This window comes from Muscardinus avellanarius (assembly GCF_963383645.1).
Source record: "Muscardinus avellanarius genome assembly, chromosome: 13".
In the NCBI taxonomy this organism is placed as follows: Eukaryota; Metazoa; Chordata; class Mammalia; order Rodentia; family Gliridae; genus Muscardinus; species Muscardinus avellanarius.
In genome coordinates, this window is record NC_137799.1 from 35,689,936 (window position 1) to 35,711,847 (window position 21,912).

Here is a 21,912-nt window from a genome sequence, read left to right on the forward strand (position 1 = left end):
TTCCCCACACTTTTTGAAATCTGGAAACACTTCACAGTCAAGGTCAACAGAAAACACCAGCTTCCCCAGCAAAAAGGTAAGACAGGATGAGTTGCTACAACCTATGCATGTGTAAACTTGGCCAAATATTGCAAGGTATTATTCATTTAACCATCACTTTCATTATTTGCATACGTAGTTCTTTAACTAAAATTTAAGTTTGATCCTAATTAAATGTCTGCACAAACATTTCGCTATGACTCAGCACTGAAGGCAAAAGTTACTATGATTATAGAAGAGTTGACCTATGCCAGCAAACATAGGTACTAGCAATGAAATTTCCAAATACTGCAGAATAAATCAGAATTTCCAAAGTTTGTGGATGTTGGTATAATATAAAAGACTACAAGAAACCAAACAAGTAGCACATCAAAGGAAGTGACAATAATGAAAAGAGACAGAAGGACCCTTGGGGTTATTTTTACTATATTATAGTACCATGATGATCAAACTCAAGTTGAGATCATGGCTCTAGTTCCCAAAGAATCATCTAAAGGTGTCTGGAGGTCACACATAAAAGGACTATCACATCTACCTATCTCCAGGGCTACCAAGGATTGATTCATAAGCCGATCTGTCTGTCTGTCTTGAGAAATGAAGAGGTAGATAGTTTGGGTATATTATGTGGAATAGACAACTCTATCTCCCTTGTTGAAGAAATAAAAATTAGCATTAAAAACTTTGTCTTCCCAGGTCTAGAGTGAAAGCATCTATACAATTTACCCTTCTTTTTAGGCAAATACTTTCTCTTTCCAACCCTTGCTAATTGTCCTCTCTATAATCCCATCACCAATTTTCCCTGACCACTCTTACACAATTATACTTTACTTTGCAGAGAGTGCATTTCCAAATATTACAAATATGCATCCACAGACAGGTAAGAAGACCTAAACAAGCCCTTTTTTTCAGTTTGCTTAATAGCAGATCACACTCCTGTGGGCAAAGGTGAAAGCAAAAGTTAGAACTTAGAACAAATTCTTTCAGGCACTAATGTCAGCCTCTTCCATCATCCAACCCATTTCTCACTCCAGTTTTTCTGAAGCATCTACCTGCCCTCATTACCCCATTCAAATGCCATGCCCTTCTCTCAGAGACTTCCTCATCCACCTCTGGGGTAATGTCTACTCTATCGGTTATTTACTTATTTATCTATTTTAATATGCTGCTTACCTCTGTAGATAAGGTTAACACCCTGACCACTACCCCCTCCGGCCTATTGCCTTGGTTTGTTCCTTCAGCATTCAAAGGTTCTTCTCAAGTCAATCCCTCCAAGTAACCCTGCAGAAGTAATGTCAAACTGAGCTTGTCAAAACACAGATAACTATATAATGCAAATTTTTATCTAGTCTAAATGATATTTCACCTCCAAATTTGGGGCTTCAGAATAAAAATATGATTTTCCCAGATAAATCCCATTTAGTTCTGCCTCTTTTAAGAAATTATGAAGCACCAATTATAATTTAACCCATATTTCATCTTAGAAGAATGGGGACACTTCTAAATTCCCAACCACTTGTTTTCCATAATTCCTTCATTTTCCTGTTTCCTAGGCTTCATGGGATTAGCTAATATAATGTTAAATGATGCCAAAGAAAAGTACATAAAAAATAAGCTGCCTAGCCGGGCGTGGTGGCGCATGCTTGTAATCCCCGCGCTTGGGAGGCTGAAACAGGAGGATCGCACGGATTTGAAGCCAGCCTCAGCTACTTAGTGAGGCTTTCAGCAACTTAGTGAGATCCTGTTTCCAAATAAAATATAAAAAAGGTCTGGGAGTATAGCCTGGAGGTAGAAAGCCTCTGGGTTCCACCCCCATACCACACACACACACACAAAAATCATCATCATCATCATCATCATCATCATCATCATCATCATCATCTGCCTAAGCTGGGCATGGTGTAAACCCAGTACTTGGAAGGCTGAGACAGGAGGATCACAGGTTCAAAGCCAGCCTCAGCAACTTAGCAAGGCTCTCAGCAACTTAATGGGACCCTGTTTCAAAATTAAAAAATCAAATAGGACTGAGGACGTAGCTCAGGAGTTAGAACGTCCCTGGGTTCAATTTCAAGTGAGGGAAAAAAAAAAAAAAGCTATGGCATGATGAGATAAGACAAAAGCTTTTTATATAAGTTCAAAATAAAATAAATGAGCAGATTTGGGGAGTGTGACAACAGACTTTAAAAGAACCAACACAGTCAGGTGTAGTGGTACAACACATATAATCCAGTACTTGGGAGGCTGAGAAAGGATTATAAGCTCACCATCAGCCTCAGCAACTTAGTGCGATCCTTAGCAACTTAGCTAGACCTCGTTTCAAAATAAAATAAAATAGGACAGGAGTGTGGCCCGGAAGTAGAATGCCCCTGGCTTAAAATTCCAGTAACACACACGCACGCACGCAGAATCAACAGTATTAATATTAACTCTATCCACAGTGGTGGGGGAAATAGGGTAAAAATCCCACAAATGTCCAGTATGATAAATTCTTAGTATCATTTGAATATAAATCTGCTACATAGAGAATCAAAGAATTAAAGTAGGGACTAAAAGTTATCCTATGAGACAAACACTTCATTTTTATAGATGCAGCAACCAAATCCATTCATCTTATAATACTAAACTGTAACCTAGGATGCAGCAAATTTTGTTTCACAAAAAAAAAACCATTTCCTAACAAGTATAGCTTGTCCCTACAATGAAATATGCTGCCTCAAAAGGTCATGACTTACTTTTCATTATATATTTAATCAGTGACAATTCTTACATTAGTAAGATTCTGTTGTTTTACAAGTTACACATCCAAGTTTTCAATTACCAATTCAAATTAGGTTCACATCTTCCAGGTACAATATTTATAGCAGTGCCCCCACTTTTCAGTGGTTTTATTTATCTATTAAACTTTATTAAACTGTGAGCTTCTTCAGAGGAAGGACTGGGTTAGCACTTTCTACATCTCAGTATCCATAGGTTTTGTTCTTTATCTGCTACGCAAGACAAATCCAGTGTATATTAGTGTATATTTCTTTAATAAACATCCAAGAAACATTTAATTTGCATATGGGTGGTTGCTACCACCAGGTTCCTCAATAAAGCAGTTCAGCAATTAGGTATTGTGATGCTTCCAGCATGGTTCCTGTTCAAGATTGCTTTGATTATTCTGGGTCTTTTGTTCTTTCAAATGAATTTTAAGACCCCCCCTTTTTTTTTCTAGCTCTATAAAGAATGACATTGGTATTTTTATAGGAATTGCACTGAATCTATTGGTAGTATGGCCATTATGATAATATTTATTCTGCCTGTCCAAGAATGTGGGAGATTTTGCTATCTTTAAAGTTTTCTTTTATTTCTTTCAATGATCTGTAATTTTTTACTGCAGAGGTGTTTTAGCTCCTTGGTTAGTTTTTTGTGTTTCTGTTTTGTTTTGAGGCTTTTTGTAAATGAATTGTTTTCCAGATTCCAACCCTTCACCTTGTGGATTTGTGATTGGTGTATATAAAGGCTATTGCTTTTGTCAGGTGATTTTGTATCCAGACACTTTGCTGAATTTATGTATCAGCTCTAAAGTCTTCTGGTTGAGGTTGTTGGGGTGTGTGTGTGTGTGTGCGCGCGTGTGTGTGTGTGTGTTCTACATATAGGATTATGTTATCTGCAAACAGATAATTTCATTTCTTTCCCTACTTGTATCCCTTCAATTTCCCTCTCTTGTCCAAATGCTCTGGCTAAAATTTCAAGATCTATACTGAATAGGAGTGGTGATAATGGGTATTCTTGTCTTGTTTCTAATTTTAGAGAAAATATTTTTGGTTTTTATCTGCTTTGTAAAATGCTGGTTTCAGGTTTTTCATAAATTGCCTTTATGATGTTGAGGTAAACTTCTATTCCTAATTTCTTCAGTGTTTTTAACATAAATAGGTATTAGATTTTGTCAAATGCTTTTTCTGTATCTATTAAGATGACCTGTATATCCGTGGAATGAAACCAACTTGGTTGTGATCCACAATCTTCTTTATGTGGTTTTGAATGCAAAATGCTAGAGTTTTACTATGAATTTTTGCATCTATGTTCATCAAGGATATTGGTCTGTAATTTTCTTTCCTTGAGGCATTATTATTTGGTTTTGGTGTCAAAGTGATACTGGCTTCATAAAATGAGTTTGGGAATATTCCAACTTTTTCTGTTTCATGAAATAATTTGAAGAGCATTAAGTTTAGTTATTCTTGAAAAGTCATGCAGAATTTCAGGTGAAAATCTGGTCCTGGACTTCTCCTGAAAGGCTTACTCCTGCTTCAATTTCTTTGCTTCCTTTAGGTTTCCTATATCCTCCCAGTTCAATTTGGGTAGATTGTACATGCTTAGGAATTTGTCAATTTCTTCTATGTTTTCTTATTGGAATATAGTTTTTCAATAATTCTGGATCAGTTTGTTGATTTTCATATTGTTTGTGGTGATTTTCTTTCTTATCTCTTATTTTATTAATTTGGTCATTTTCTGTTCATTTGGTTAGGCTAGCTATAGGGTTTACCGATCTTGTTTATCTTCGCAAAACAAGAACTTTTTGTTTGATCAGTTGCAATTTTCATTCTTTATTTCATTAACTTCAAATATGACTTTACTTATTTCCTGCCTTCTACCAAACTAAACTTGGAGGTTAGTTTGTAAGTGTCTTTCTAAAGCCTTGAGATACATCATTAGTTTACTGTGATCTTTCCTTTTTCTTTTCTTTTTTTTTAATGTGTGTATTCAGTGTTTCTTCTTGCCTTTGTAGTGTCCCAGAAATTCTAGTAAATTGTGTCTCCAATATTATTTAATTTCTCCTCTTATTTCTTCTATTATTCAATCCTTGTTCAAAAGTATACTGTTCCATTCCCATGTACTTAGGTAATTCCTCTCTATCTTCTAATTGTAAATGTCTAATTTCAGCCCATTATAATGAGATACATTTCATTTGCTAATACTTGCTTTGTGGCCAATAGTATGTTCTGTTTTAAAAAAGTTTCCATGAGAGCCAGATGTGGTGGCGCACGCTTGTAATCCCAGCACTTGGGAGGCTGAGACAGGAGGAGAGTGGTTCACGGACAGCCTCAGCTATTTAGTGAGGCCCTTTGCAATTCAGTGAGACCCAGTTTCAAAATAAAGAATGAAAATAGGGCAGGGGGTGTAGGCCGGAGATCAAATTCCCCAGGGTTCCATCCCCAGACCCGCCAAAAAAAAAAAGTTTCCATGAGCAGTTGAGGAGAATGTGAATTCAGTTGTTATTGGGTGAAATGGTCTGTAAATGTCTCTTAAATTGTTTTATTCTTTAGGTTGTAAACATCTATACAGATCTTTTGGCTGACTTATCTAAAACTGAGAGAGGTATGTTGAAGTCTCCCAGTATTACTGTATTGGGGTCCATCTCCATCTAAATGTCAAGTAGTGTTTATGTAAGTGGGTACCCCAATGTTTGAGCCATATATGGTTACTCTCATTGCATTTTATTGTTAGATTGTTTATCAGAATTTGGTTTATCAGTAAGATGTGACACTCTTAGTATCTTCTGGTACATTTTAGCTTGAAATTGTCTTTATTGGCTGAGTAGGTACTCCTGCTTATTTTCAGTCTCCATTTACATGGAATATTTTTTTCCATCCTTTCACCTTTAGCCTTTAGTGAATATCTTTGCCTATGAGGTGAGTTTCTTATAATCAACATACAGTGGCAATATGATTCTTCATCCACTTTACCAATCTATGTCTTTTAATTGGGGTCCTCAAACCTCAATCCTCCAGTTTCAGCCTCCCGAATGCTGGGATTACAAGCGTGCGCCACCATGCCCAGCTTTCCTATCACTTTTGTTTTGTTTTGTTTTGGTGGTACTGGGGTTCCTGGAAGCCCTTCTACCTCCGGGCTACACTCCCAGACCTATTTTTACATTTTTGTTTAAATTTGGAAACAGGGTCTCCTAAGCAAGCGAGAGCAGCTGGCTTCGAACCTGCGCGATCCTCCTGTCTCTGCCTCCCAAGCGCAGGGATTACAAGCGTGCGCCACCACGCCTGGCTGTTATGTTTTTTTTTTTTAATTTCTTCTTTGTGTATTATTACTTTAAGTGTTTTCTGTACCGCTAGCTTAGTAGCCATGAATTCTTTTAGTTTCCACTTATCTGTGAAGATTTTTATTTATCTGTTGATTTGAGAAGATAACTTTGCTGGATATAGCAACTTAGTATAATATTGAAATAAAAAAGACACAAAAAACAATAAAATAGAAGATACTGAGGCAAACCCTCACAATTATAGTCAGGTGATTTTTTGGCAAAGGTGCTAAAAACATATGCTGGAGAAAAGATAGCCTTTTCAACAAATGGTGTTGGAAAAACTGGATATCCATACATAAGAGAATAAAATTAGACCGTTATCTCTAATCCTGTGTAAATGAAATCAAGTTGGATTAAAGGCCTAGAAATTAGAACAGAAACTTTTTTGCAATTACTAGAACAAAACATAGGACCAACTCTCCAACATATAGATACTAGTAGAGACTTTCTCAATAAAGACCGTTAAATCTTGGAAAATAAAATTAAGTCATTAAGTGGGGTGGCAAATTAAAAAGCTTCTTTGCAGCAAAGAAAAATAATCAAGGGCTTGAAGAGAAAGCCTACAGGATAGAAGAAAACTATTTTCCAGATACTCCTCTGGTAGAGGAATATGCATTTAGAAATAAATATCTCAAAAAACTTAACACCCAAACAAAAATATAGCCAAATTAAAAAATGAGCCACTGGCGCATGCTTGTAATCCCAGTCCTTGGAAGGCTGAGACAGTAAGATCCAAGTTAGCAGCAAGCCTCAGCTACTTAGGCCCTCTGCAACTTAGTGAGACCCTGTTTCAAAATAAAGAATAAAAAGATCAGGCTGGGGGGTGTAGCTCAGAGGTAGTACACCCCTGGCTTCAATCCCTGGTACCACAAAAACAAAATAAAAAAAATAGGCCACTGAACTGAATAGACACTTCTCAAAGAATCACAAATAGCCAACAAATATTTTTTAAAAGTTCAAAACATCATTAGCAATCAGGAAAATGCAAATCAAAACTACACTGAAATTTTAGTTCCAGTTAGAATGGCAATCATCAAGAATATAAACAACAGATGACATATTTGATTGTTTCTATTTTTCCAATGTAACACTATCAGATAAAGTAATAGAATGGTATCACTATAAAATGAAAGATTTTTTTTTTTTTTTTTTTTGCATACTGGAGACGGAACCCAGGGGCATTCTACCTCTGAGTTATACCCCCAGCTCCATTTTTTTTTTTATTCTTTATTTTGAAACGGGGTCTCACTGAGTTGCAAAGGGCCACACTAAGTAGCTGAGGCTGTCCTTGAGATCCTTCTGTCTCAGCCTCCCAAATGCTGGGATTACAAACGTGTGCCACCACGCCCAGTTGAAAGATCATTCTTCAAAAAGAAAAAAAGGCAATGCTCCTTATGTACTAATGTAGATCTATTCTTAATATGTATTAAGTAAAAATCACAAAGGGTAGAACAGTATATTTGATATAGTAACATCTGTGGTTTTAAAAAAAAAGGAAGGAGGGGAGGGGAGAAAGCAGGCAGGCTCTCAGGCACTTACTGGCCTAATGTTATATATTACATAGTATCTTCCTAGAAGAATACAAAAGAAATAGGTAATATCACTTCCAAGAAAAGGAACCAGATACCTAGAGAATAGAAGTAGGAAAAGACCACTACATAACAATTCATACTTTTGAAAACTGTGTGTTGAACTTTGAAAAATGTGAGTACATTATATGTATTTGAAGTTATAAAAATAATAATAAAGCTGAGTATTATCATATATGCTACTACTTAGGAAGCTGGGATAGGAGGATTTCAAGTTTGAGGTTAACCTAGACAACTTAGTAAGATCCAGTCTCAAACTAAAAGAGGACCAGGGGTAGAGCTCAGTGGCAGAGTACCCCTGGGTTCAATTCCCAGTACCAAAATAAATAAATACTTAAAATAACTATGTTCCATCCTTTTTTCCTGTACTCTCTTCATATTCATCCTATGGAGCATAGCTACTCCATGCTGATTTCAAAACTAAGTTATTTCTGGAAAATAATTTACCAGTATATTAAAAAAAAAGTCTTTTTAAAACTTTTTATCTTTTAATCCATTAATTCTGGTTCTTGGAATTTAGTCTAAAAAAATAATAGCAGGTGAGAGTGAAATTTTAAGCACGCAGATATCTAGTATAACATTTTATGACTGAAAACCTCTATGGGCTGGGCACAGTGACACTTCTGTAATTCCAGTACTTGGGAGGTGGAGACAGGAAGAACACATGTTTGAAAATAGTGCATGCTAACTTAGTGATTCCCTATTTCAAAATAAAAAAATTTTAAAAAGAGGGATGTAGTTCAGAGGCAGAATGCCCAAGTTCAATCCCCAGTACTACAAAAAAAAAAAAAAGAAAAAAGAAAAAAAAGAAAGCTCTATGAATGAACAACAGAATAAATTATGATACAATTATAAGTGAAAGCCCATATCACCATTATAACTGATATTTAAAAGCATGCTTAAGAACAGGGAAAAGGTTCTATCATCAACTGAATAGAGTACAGAAAGTAAAGCTGCCTAAGACAGGATGATTATAGGTCTATCAGGGAATTTTCTTGTTTTTGTCCAATTCAATGGGTTTGAGGGGGCATGTTAACATAGAAAGTAGATGTGGCACTAAGCTTTATCCCAGGCCCTGAAATGAGAAACGTAATTTTTTTTTTGAGAAACATAAATCTGATGGTGAATGCTGAAACAATAACTGAATCTCCCCCACACACACCTAAACATGCTTTTACATAGCTTGACTAGTTGGTATTATAAAAACAATGATTAAGCTCATGAAATTCGAGGACAAAAAGATTTAGTTTGAATTCTATCTCTAGCAGTCAGCCATGCAGTAATCCTAAAGAAGTCACTGAATTTATCTGAGCCCAAATTTTCTCAATTTATTTCCTAAACTCATAATAGTACCAGTAACTAGAGGTTTGAGAATTAAATGAAGATATGAGTAAGGTTCTACATTAGCATGGTGCCCAGGACCTAACAACATACAAAATTTTGCTTATACATTTATTCAACATTCCTTTAGAGTTCCCACTACATGCCAGTCTCTATTCTAGATCTTTAGACAGCTCTAAGAAGTAATGACAATACGCCGGGCGTGGTGGCACACGCTTGGGAGGCGGAGACAGAAGGATCGCGCAGGTTCCAAGCCAGCCGCACTGGCTTAAGAGACCCTGTTTCCAAATAAAAAAACATAAAAAATAGGTCTGGGAGTGTAGCCCAGAGGTAAAAGGGCTTCTAGGAACCCCAGTACCAAAAATAATAATAATGACGATACAATATAAACCATCGACACATAAGGAGTGAACACTCACAGGAGATTTCTCCATTCAGATAACTCATACAGAGTATTTCAGTAATAAGACTAGCCAGGACTAGCCCAAGAACTTCACTGTAGTAGCATGAGTTACCTAGACTCCTAGCATCAAAAGTACAAGAGTGGACATCACAATTAAAAGTCACAGGAGATCATCTGGACCTTGGAATGGGCCAGAATATCCTTTAGGAGGCCCTCTAATGCCTGCTTCACCATATTCTTGGTATCCTACCTGACAGCTTTCTCTTCATACCTGGTGACAGGTCATATCCATGACAAATACGCTGGGTGGTGGGCACACAGAAGGCCATGCTAGTAAGCTTCCCATTCAGCTCAAAGATGACCTTGCCCACAGCCTTGGCAGGGCCAGCACAGGGGTGGTTTTGACAGCCCATGAACGTCACACTGTGATTCCCTAGATGGCCATCCATGGTCTTCTGGGTGGCAGTAATAGCATGGACTGTGGTGAGGCCCTCCATAATGCCAAAGTTGTTGTGGATGACCTTCACCAAGAGCTAAGCAATTAGAGGTGCAGGAGGTATTGCTAATGGTCTTGAGAGAGTTGTACTCCTCACAGTTCACACCCATCAGATATGGGGGCTTCGGCAGAAGGGGAACAGATGATGGCCTATAGGCTACACCCTTCAGGTGAGCCCCAGCCTTCCCCATGGTAATGAAGATACCAATGGATTCCACAGCATTTTCAGCACTACCACTGCCTCATTTGATGTTGAGGGGTCTCACTCCTGAAAGATGTAGATAGATTTTCCATTGATGATAAGTTTCCAGTTCACATTCAGTCTTGACCATGCCATTGAACTTGCCATGGTAAAGTCGTACTAGAACATGTAAACCATGTAGTTGAAGTCAATGATGGAGTCACTGATGGCAACAATATCTACTTAGCTGTAGTTGAAAGCAGCCCATTGACCAGGCACCCAAATATGGCCAATGGCCAATATGGCCAAATATGACCCTCACCGTCTTGTGTCAGGGATGAGACTGGCACTACATGAGAAGATATGCCGTTTGTCAAATAGTGAGGAACAGAAACCCCACTTTCTACTCTTCATTATCTTGGCATTTAGCTTTATAAAACACTCCTGCTCTTTGCAGAAGAAAAAAATGACTGAATCTAGCCACAAAAGATGAGAGATGCAACTTAGAAATCTTGAAGACTCAGTGAACTACATTAGTTACAAAAATGTTAATATCTTGCCTTCTCTCATCTGAAATGTTCATCCCCATCAAACAATATGCCAAAGTACGCAGTTCAATTCTAGGTTGCCTCCTAGAAGAACATAGTTAAATATACCATGCAAGAACAGAAAAGCTAGTCAAAATGGAAAGGCCCTTCTAATGTTTCTATAATACTTAATTTTTTATAAGATTTTATAATATTTCTAACCACTGAATAGTGGACTTCCCTTGGGACATAAGGATACAACATCTAGTGTTAAATTGAACTCCTTTGCTGGGCGTGGTAGTGCACCCTTGTAATCCCCTCACTTGGGAGGAAAAGACAGGAAGATCACGCAGGTTCGAAACCAGCCTCGCTGGCTTAAGAGACCCTGTTTCCAAATTTAAAAATATATAAAATAGGTCTGGGAGTGTAGCCCGGAGGTAGAAGAGTTTCCAGGAACCCCAGTACCACCAAAAAAAAAAAAAAAAATTGAACTCCTTTCAGGGGAACACTTGTCCTTTGAGACTAAACTATATATATGAAAACTGAAGCTTGGGATATACTGTAACCAAGCTAATAACAGTTTTCAGATATCAAAATCTGGATATCAATAGACTTGACATTAGGCATATGATGGGTTTCCAGTTACTGGTAACATCATGGATTACTGAAAAAGACTCCAGGAGAGAGATAGTTTAAAGATAAAGGTCTCTCAGAGCCAAAGGCATTATTTTTCCTGAAGAATTGAAGACAAGGTCTAAATATCTTGCAGAATTATGATATCTATTTACAAGTCAAAAATTACTAGGCTCTTGCTATGGTTAATGACAGTTCACAAGTGATGTATCAACTTGTTCTATGAAATGTTTTTCCTACTTCCAGAGACCCTAAGTTAAATTAGAAAGATGTTCCGGATAGCTTTGGGCAATTATTTGCTCAGAGCACACTATTTGTAGTGCACAGCTAATTCTGGACTTATTGGTCCTTGCAAAGCATCCCTTAAGATTTCTGCCTGACAACTAAACCCCTTAAAATTCTCCTCTTTTCCATTTTTCCATCATAAAGCAAGGGCAAACTGGATCTGACAAAATTTACATAATAGGTGGGATCTAGCTAGGAGAATACTTATGTGGTCTTTTTTTTTTTAAACAAACAAAAGTATAAAGTAAGCCGGGCGTAGTGGCGCACACTTGTAATCCCAGCATTTGGGAGGCTGAGACGGGAGGATCGCAGTTTGTGGACCTCAGCTACTTAGTGAGACCGTCTGCAACTTAGTGAGACCCTGTTTCAAAATAAAGAATAAAAAATAGGGCAGGGGTGTAAATCGGAGGCTGAATGCCCCTGGGTTCCATCCACAGACCCGCAAAAAAATAAAATCAAAGTATAAAGTAGAAGAAATAATTTAGATCACAGTATATGAAAGCAGAAACACTCAACCTTATATATGGATAAAAATGAGAGAAAAACAAAAAAATTAAACACTATGGAAACAATCTACAGCATTAAGTTACATTTTTCAGTAATTTTACAATACTTTGATGGGACCTGCAATCAGAAATTATCTTTCCTCATTGAGAAACACAAGACGACTGGCCCCTGGTTTGTAATTATTTTACCAAATGTGAAATGAGATAAACTAAATTGACTTTAACTTCTTTATTTTGGTAAAATAATTATATATAATTATTGTTGAACAGACCATCTTGATGTTTTTATTTACATCTGTTACACATTGAATAACAAAAATAAAATGTCAGTTTTTCAATTGGAGAATATTCAAATCAACAGCCATGTGCTAAACAAAGAGACTCAATTAGAGCACATTATAGTCCAATTTGGGAATGAATATATCAAGCAATAAAACAAAATAAAGAAACACATCTCATATGTCTCATATGTGGTGCATGTATATTTATATACAAATGAAAAGCCACAATTACTGTTTTCCCATTCCTATTGTTTCTCAAGTTTAGATATATCCTCCATGTTCAGTGCAATCAAATATGTTAATATATTAGTCCTAGTTTCTGGTAGAAAAAAGCCAATTTTTTTCTTCATTAATTCAGTGCATATTTAAGGATCTTATATTGTAGAAATGTTAACAGGATGCCTGCACAAGGTGTCCTAGAACTATAAATATTCACTATTATGTAAACAGTGAGGTTCACACCTAGGAATCTAGATGGAATGGTTATCCTAGAGCAAGTGAACAAAATTAAGAAGGTTCACTCCTGATTTGAGAAAATAAGAAAACATTGGAACAGACCTAAAGTAACTAATAACTGCAGAACAAGAAAAATAAATCCCTATACATAATGAATACAAATTATTCACTTTTATTTCCCAAGAGTCTCTATACAAAGTCTTCTAAAACAGATTCTGAAGAGCAGGAGGCTTGTTTTTCTCAATAAAATCAGAATGTTTCTAACCAAAGAATGCCCCTCATGCTAATGCATGTGGGTATTTTTTACATGAGTATTAGGGTGATATGAGACAGGTAAGGTAGAGTCACACTTTCTGAGTGTGTTCTCTCCTATAGTCATTATTCCCAACATCCATCACCCAGAAATAAGGCAGTTCTTAAGACAAGAATCCAAGCAAAAACTTTTACTGTCTGGACCTGGCCTACTTGGGCCTGATTGAAGAAGCGTATATGTCAGGCTCTGTCCATCTTTGGTGGCAGTACTCCAATGATATCTGTCAAATGAAAAAAAAAAAAAAAAAAAAAAAAACAGGCCAAAAGATAAAGATAGGAAAATGCCTTGTAAAGAGGCTAAATAGTTTCATGTTGCTCTCTATTTGTTATCCCTTCAAGTTTTTTTGTTTTGTTTTGTTTTGGTTTTGGTTTTTTTTGCAATACTTGGACTGGAACTCACAGCATTTTACCTCCAAGCTAAACCCCCAGCCCTATTTTTTATTCTTTATTTTGAAACAGGTCTCACTGAGTTGCAAAGGGCCTCACTAAGTAGTAGCTGAGGCTGTCCATGAACCACTATCCTCCTGTCTCAGCCTTCCAAGTACTGGGATTACAAGAGTGTGCCACCACACCCGGCTATCCTTCAGTTTTAAGCAAAGCCCGATTTAAATATCCTAGTTTTACATCAGCTGTTCCACTGCCATTAAGGAAAGACTAGTGTGTCCATACTTGGGTCAGAGCCTTAACCTGGAGAAGATGGTGGCAGTAGTACTAAACTGAACCCTCAATGTGTAAATAGGAAGCCTGAGAACAAGAAACTAGACTGCAGGTCCAGCCACACTCCTTACCATCTGGAGAGTCTCTGTGCATTGCAATCTGTTTTAACAAAAATGGCAGTTTCCTCATGAATTCTCAATAATAAGCAATGAGATTGATGTAAACTATCAAATTTCCTTACTTGCACTTGCCCCTAGAAAACTCAGAGTTAAGTTTTGTGGTCAACTTCCAAAGCTTTCCTTAGCTAAAGTTATAAGTACATGTTCTCTTTCTTTTCTCCTTTTACTAACTGTTCTTATCTTTTGGGTTCATTAGTTGTAGTCTTACTAAATTGGTTTTTATTTCAAACTTAATAAATCCTTTTCTGGAAAGCAGTCAGAATATGAGACAATAAGTGAACTTTCCTCATATAATAAGGAAGTTACAAGATCATGCTCATTTTGAAATAGTGAATCCTAGGAAATGTTAGCCTATGTGTTGACTAAAAACAGTAAGTAAGCAAGTTTGGACTACACCTGAAAGTACAGAATTTTAGAGTAGAAACAGCACTTAGAGATAAACAAGTTCAACCTCCTACCTTCTACAGATTTTCAGACAGAAGGCTATCTAGTCTCTTCCTGAATAGTTCTAGTGACAAGGAACATACTATCTTACAATGTTCCATTTTATGGTAATTATTGTTGATAAAATCCTTCCCAATATTGAACCGAAATTTGCCTCTCACTACCAATCAATTCTAGCTCTTCCAAAAGACAGTCCTTTATTAATAATTCCCATTTAGTGAATACCAAATGATGTTGGGCTTATTCTAGGTACTTTACACTGTTGTATATTATTTTCACAATGACCATGCAAGTTAGGAGTTATCTTATCCTCTTTGAAAAGTGAGTCCCGGAAATATATACTGATTAGAATCTAATTCAAGAAAAGTATGTCAAGGCTTGTATACCTATTCTTATAAACAAAGACTTCATTAAATCTGGGGGAATGAAGTCACTCAGTTGAGTCTGCCTTCAAAACTGGAAGGAAATCAAACTTCAGTTAGATCAATTCAAACAGAAAATTAAAGATAATCTGCAGATATACTGGCACCAATATTTGGTTCATGAAGCAAAACAGTAGCAGGATAATTATTTAATAAGATAGCCAACAGGAAACTCCAAGCAGAAGCGAAAATAGCATCTGTAATGGTCTAGCACTAAGACCTGCAGACAAAGGGACTTATTTTGAGTCTTTTGGAAACTAACCAGCATATAAGTAAAAAGGTTTTGTATAACTACTATTCAAGCTGCTTATGAAAATTAAATGCGATGAGGCAGGGAGGATGGCTACCACATTCTTTTATTCCTTCAAAGTAATGCCAATGCAGCCCCATATACAGTCCACAAGACTTTTTTGTGTGGTACTGGGGGTGGAACCCAGGGGCTTTTCTACCTCCGGGCTATACTCCCAGACCTATTTTATACTTTATTTGGAAACAGGGTCTCACTAAATATGAGAGCCTCAATAAGTAGCTGAGGCTGGCTTTGAACCTAAGCGATCCTCCTGTCTCAGCCTCCCAAGTGCTGGGATTACAAGCGTGCACCACCATGCCCGGCTTCCACAAGACATTTTAAATTAGAAATCATTCTTTAAAATGAGTATTGCCGGGTGTGGTGGCGCACGCTTGTAATCCCTTCGCTTAGGAGGCGGAGACAAGAGGATCACGCAGGTTCAAAGCCAGCCGCGCTGGCTTAAGAGACCCTGTTTCTAAATAAAAATATAAAAATAGGTCTGGGAGTGTAGCCTGGAGGTAGAAGGGTTTCCAGGAACCCCAGTACCACCCCCCCAAAAAAAAAGAGTATTGCTTTTAGACTGCCAAAATGAGCAACCAGGTTTATAAAAGGCCCGATTTAGTCTATAAAACTAGACCAGAAAACAATCCGATTTCCTCCACTGGTGTTTGAGAAAGGGATATCTAAGAGAGAAACTGACAAGTCACCCAATTACAAGTTCATACTAAGGAAAGTTATCAGAAACTTATTTGCATTACCTGGGCAGATATCAAACTAAAAATAACTTTTATTTAGAGTAGCAGCAAATTTTAACATTTGTGGAGACTTCTTGGATTTATCATTGAGAACGGTCCATTAAGAAAGGCATTAAAGCCAGGTGTGGTGGCGCATGCTTGTAATCCCCCATGCTTGGGAGGCAGAGACAGGAGGATCATACAGGTTCAAAGCCCCTCGCTGGCTTAAGAGACCCTGTTTCCAAATAAAAATATAAAATAGGTCTGGGGATGCAGCCTGGAGGTAGAAGGGTTCCATCCCCAGTACCACCAAAAAATAAAAAAATAAAAAAAAGGCATGAAATCTAATCCTAAATACTGGGGTATAGCTTGGTCAAAACAGACCATAAGTTTGAGAAGACTCCAAGTTTCCTAGAGCCAGTTCTATGAGACAAAACATTAAAATCCCTGAGAAACATGCCAGCATCTGCCCTCAATTCCAAAAGCAGGAAGCAAAGATGTGACCCAATCACATGATATGAAACCACAGTCCATCTGTTCAGAAAACTCTGCATTATGTAAGCCATGACCAAAAAGAGCAGCAAAGGGCATGTGGTTTGCCAACATCTGCAGGGGGCTCTGTGGTTTAAAAAGACCTGTTCTCACATCACAAGAGCTATCCATGGGATAACAGCATTTTTAGAAGTGACTGCAATTACACATGAACATACCTGATGCAACACAATGGAACTACAAGAATAGTGTTGAGTCTAGGAAACTTTCAACCAGACCTAGAACCTTTTAGCAAAGGTCCCTCTCATTTAAGCAGCCTTCCCCACAGAAACAAAGTTTATTTCCCTCATGATTATTTTGATCAGATTTTGATGTCAGTTCCCCATAGAGTGTGTGTGTGTCTGTGTGTGTGTGTGTGTAACTGGAGACTGAATCCAAGGGCATTCTACCTCTGGGCTACACTTTCAGGCCTATTTATTTTAAAACAGGGATTTGCCAGGAGTGGTGGAGCACGCTTATAATCCCAGTACTTGGTAGGCTTAGATAGGAGGATCATAGGTTCATGGCCAGCCTCAACTACGTAGTGAAGCCCTCTACAACTTAGTGAGACCCTGTTTCAAAATAAAGAATAAAAAAAAACAGGGTTCAAGGTGTAGCTTGGAGGTAGAATGCCCCTGGGTTCAGCCCCCAGTTCTGAAATATAAAAAAACCAGGGTTTTGCTAAATTATCACACACTGGCTTCAATCCTGCATTCCTGTCTCAAACTCCCAAGGACTGGGATTACAGATATATACCACCAGGACAGGGCCCCATTTAATTTTATCAGCAAAGTAGATTACCTAAAATTCTACACCTAACCAAGATCTTTTGAACACACCCTAAATCAATTACACATTTACCCAAGATGGGCTTCCAAACTACTATAGAGGCCAATTTTTCTCAATTGGTCCTTTTTATTCTAGATCCTTTTTATCAGCAATTAAAAAGATGCCTTTCTCATGAAGACTTGTAACTTATAATCATTTTCCCTCCCTCCCACACCTGCAGAACTCACTTTTAGTAAATTCTGTGAAATTCAAGACCAACTAACTTTGCTTTGGGAAGTCACCTCACTAATCCCAATCCTCCCTCATCCTCAAGTCATTCACATTTTAAAGCAACATATAGGACACAATATTTAGAATCAGAAAAATCAAAATTCCCACCTCAGTTCTGCCTTTGTGCAACCATGAGAAATTCACCTACTATGAGTTGTACTTTTCCATTTGTAAACTGAAGTGATGATATACCTATGACTTTCACAATTAGAATGCTTAGTACTGGTGGGCATCCCATCATATTATTCTCCACTCAGTCTACCACATTACCTTTCTGTTTTGTTTCCAGCCATATATTATGGAATTTATAGGATTGGGCATCCCATCATATTAATCTCCACTCAGTCCACCACATTACCTTTCTGTTTTGTTTCTAGCCATATATTATGGAATTTATAGGATTGGAGGGGGGAAAGGGGGGAAATATATCCAAACCCCACAATATAAGAAACCTAACACTAAAGAGTAACTTGCTAGTCTGTCAATAAAGCCTTTGTTTCCTGCCCTGGAGTAGGCAACAGGCCAGTTGGAGACACAACTTAAAGAACTCTAATACTTACCAAATCTTCCTCTCTGCCTATCTAAATTCTAGCCACCCTTCAAAGACAGTTTAAGCCCCAAATATTCAAGAAGCTTTCCTCAGTAACGTCAGCCTACAGTAATTATTGCCCTCTTTGAATACTAATGTCTCTTTACAGGAATGATACTAAAAATATTTAACAACTGGCACTACAGGGTACTAACCAATCAGAAAAGATGGTTAACGAATTAAAACACAAGAGGCCCAATGAGAATTGCTGGCTGAACATCACTCCTAACAGTGCAAACTAGCAACCTCAAACTTAAATATGCAGTTTCTCATTTGATTTTCACAATCTACTGAATTAGGCAAATATAGCTAATACCCACTGTCTACATGGCTAGAAGTGAATTGGGGACTAATAGCCAAATCAACTGCCTCTTTCACTACACCATACACCTTTTCCTGATTATATATACAGAATTATCAATTAATACTATATTACCTGTACTTACATAAAACAGTAAGACTACTCATCAAATGAAATTCATCTAATTAGGCATGTATGTAGAACAGAATATAAAACATAGTGTTAGATTCTGAGGTCATGAAGAAAAGGCATGACTCTTGCCCTCTGGGTACCTAAAATATAATACAGCTAAATAACAATGCAAGATGGTAGAAATGGACAGTCATACTGTACAAGCAGGTAAAGAGTTCAAAGAGGCCTAAACTAGCACAGAAAGACTGAAAACTATTCTCCAGCAAAAGACATAAAATTACATATGTAGTGAAAAGGCTGAACAGTAAGGAGTCGGTAGGAAACCAGAAGTCACTGGAACTGAGGGTTTGCAGTAGTGAGAAGTGAGATCTTTGGTTGGATACTCTGAGATGGTTCTAATCATGAGTAACAAGTGTTGCTTTAGGTGCTGACTACAAATGGAAAGCCTTGTAAACTTTTACAGGGATGGTCCAGGAAGATTTGCTTGGGAATAGCCCATGGAAAAGCTTAGAGGAAAGAAACACTAGAAAGCAACTAGGTTTGAGGGATAACAGGCAGGACTAAGCTAATGGCTGCAGAACAAAAAAGGAGGAAGAGCTGTATTTTAGGCATGTTCTTAAAAAATGTTATAAAATGACAGAAAGGGAACAAGCATTCTCCCATAGGATACAAATGTAGACATAGTGGTACTTAACTATGTACCAAAGAAGTGGAACCAATTTCCCTAGAGCAATCTACACTGAAGAGAGCAGAAGCTGGGTAGAGAAATATAAAACTGACACTCAGACAATATGGGAAAACCAAATTATAAAGAGGAAAAAAGAGCATGTGAGCTTCTTCAGAACGTATGAAATGAGTTGGGTGTCAGTGGTGCATGCCTGTAAACCTAGTGCTTGAAAGGCTGAGACAGAAGGTAGTAAGACTGAAGGTTTGAGGACAGCCTCAGCAATGTAGTGAGATTCTCAGCAACCTATTGACTGTTTCAAAACACAAAGGCCTGGGGGGATAGCTTGGAGGTAGACTGTCCCTGAGTTCAACCCCCAGTACCAAAAGAAGAATGATGTATAAAATGATAGACTGAAGCATCAAAATAACCAATGAGGGCAGGCAAATGAGGTGAGGGAGTCTGGGCTTCAGGTAATGTAATCATCTACACTAGCTTTGTACTGTACCTATGCAGACTGTAATCCCCTACAGGGCATAAAGATCCAGGTAAGTCTAATAGTGTTATTTAAGTGCAGGAACACTTGTACTACCCAAAGTGGAAGAGAGTTAACTATTATTCAAGAAGTGGTATGTAACTGTTACTCATGTTTGATGCATAATTATATTGCTTCTCCCACCTGTCCACACAGTTACCTTGCCTCACTCCTTAGGACAACTTGGAAAAATTCACTGTTTCCCCTAATACAAACTTGTGGGCAGAGACTCAGGAATGTGCTATTCATGAGAAAGAAGCCAATCTGACATTCAAATCGTGGGGCAAAATAAGTATCAATTGCTTATCAAATGACGGGGGGGGGGTGTTCTGTTCGCTTGGTGTATCAGAATTACAGATTTGGAAACAATGAGCAACAAGTGTAAATCTTAACGCTCAGTATCTACTTAACCTCTCTTGTGCTTCAGTTTTCACATCTGTAAGATGGGACAGACCCTGAGGTTTAGTTATGGGAATCAGACGATGTACTTTAGGGTATTTTGTGCATTTATATTAAACTTTTAATAAACAGTAGCTATTAATAGTTGCCATCACCAGTCTCGAGGGTTTTTTCTTAAACATGTGTCCAATTTCAGAAACAAAAATGTATTTTGCTGTATTTTAATTGCTAGTGCTGAAGTTCTGTATTTTAGTGTATATTTCAAAGTTTTTCATTCCTGTGTGCACCGGAGATGACAACCATTTGTCACAACTTGATTTAATATTTTGGAAACCCGCAGAAACATTCTCCCTTGCAAAACCAGACGTCTCATTCCGAGACTACTGTCACTCAAGAAAAGGAATATCACACGCGACGTTCCTTCGAGGAAATAAAAGCATTTGATCAATTCACAGAGTTATTCCCATTCAAACCTTCCAATGCACCCCGCAGAGTGAGCAAACGTTCAAGTTTCTACTACGAAAACAATCCGTAGCCTTCTGGTTACTGGACTCGCTTCAACACTTCCAGACGCACGGAAGGAGAAACATTCCGCGCATCTCCGCGCCTCCTTCGCACACAAAGCTTCGCGGCGCCGCTTCCAAATCCCTCGAGTGTCGTGGAGAAGCACCCCCTCCTGTCCAAGCCGGCGCTGCAGCCCCAGGGTCCCGCCCCAGGCGCCCCCTCCGAGGCCCGGGCCCTGGGGCTCGGCGCCCACGCCCCGCCCGCCTGCGCCCCGACCGCAGCCCCGGCCCGGCGGCGTGGGCGGGGAAGCCGGAGCCGGCGGGGAGGACGCCGACGCCGCTCCCGCCCGCCGGCCTCGCACCTCCGGCCCGCGCCCACTCGCGCCCGGCGCCCGCCCAGGGGCCTCGGCACGCCGCCGCCGCGCCCGCCCGCTCCCCGCCCGCCGCAGAGTGGCCGCCGCGCCCCGGCCCCGGCCGCCACCTGCGCCCCCGGCCCCGCGCCATGTTTGAGAAAGAGCAGGAGCGAGCCAGAGGCCGGGCCCGCCCGCGCGCCCCGCGCCCGCCGCCGCCGCCGCCGCCGCTCACCCTTCGCCCCTGGGAGCAGCGCGGCCGCCGCCGCCAGCACGAGGAGAAGCAGCCGGCCACGCCGAGCAGCGGCCGCCGCCTCCATGGTCCCGCCGCCACTGCCTGGGGCCCGGCCCGGCCCGGCCGCCGCTTCGCCTCAGCAAGCCTCGCCTCGCCCCACCTCCCCCGCCGCCGCGGCGGCCTCGCTCCGGCCCTTTGTAACTGCTCCGGGGACGCGCGCCCATTGGCTGCCGGAATCCCGCCGGCCCCGCCTCCCGCCGGCTGCGAGCGCCGGAGCGGGACCCTGCCCGGAGCCCCGCCCGCGGGCCCGCCAGGCAGCCAATGGTGAGCCGCGGGCCCAGGCTCTGGCCACGCCCTCGCACCCCGGGGCGGAGCCGCCAGACCCCCGCCCCGCGCGAGCGCCGCCCCGGCTCCGCGCTCCAGGGGCGGTGGGGGCAGGGTCTAGCCGGCCTCTTCGCCAGGGAGCCTCCGGGCTGGGCGATGAGTTGCTTTGGGGAAAGGCTGTGGCTGCTCAGCACTCTTTTCTTCTACCTTCGACCCCGCCCTGACCTCCCGTTCTCAGTCCTACATCCGCAAATCCCAGCGCACACCACCTGCATCCGCAGAGTGGCCAGGTCCTTGCATCCTCCCCAACTTCCCCTCCCCAGACCCACGCCTCAACTTTCAGCATCCTAGACTATTTCGTCCTGCGCTCGGCGTTCACGCAAACCTAGTCCCACTCCCCAAACTACAGGCCCCAAAGTCCTCAGGTCCCAGCTTCAGACACC

General features: G+C 39.9%; 1 protein-coding gene across 9 annotated transcripts in view; it reads right to left on the reverse strand.

The window, feature by feature from the left end:
• TGFBR1 (transforming growth factor beta receptor 1) overlaps nt 1-21,230 on the reverse strand; it is a gene marked incomplete at both ends in the record, with an annotated part of 53,324 nt that extends 32,094 nt beyond the window's left edge. For all 9 annotated transcript variants that reach the window (XM_080709321.1, XM_080709320.1, XM_080709319.1 and 6 more), the window contains one exon: nt 21,146-21,230. In XM_080709321.1, the coding sequence (XP_080565447.1) occupies nt 21,146-21,230 (85 nt within the window). The remainder of the gene's footprint in view (nt 1-21,145) is intronic.
• Between the last annotated feature and the right edge of the window lie 682 nt (nt 21,231-21,912).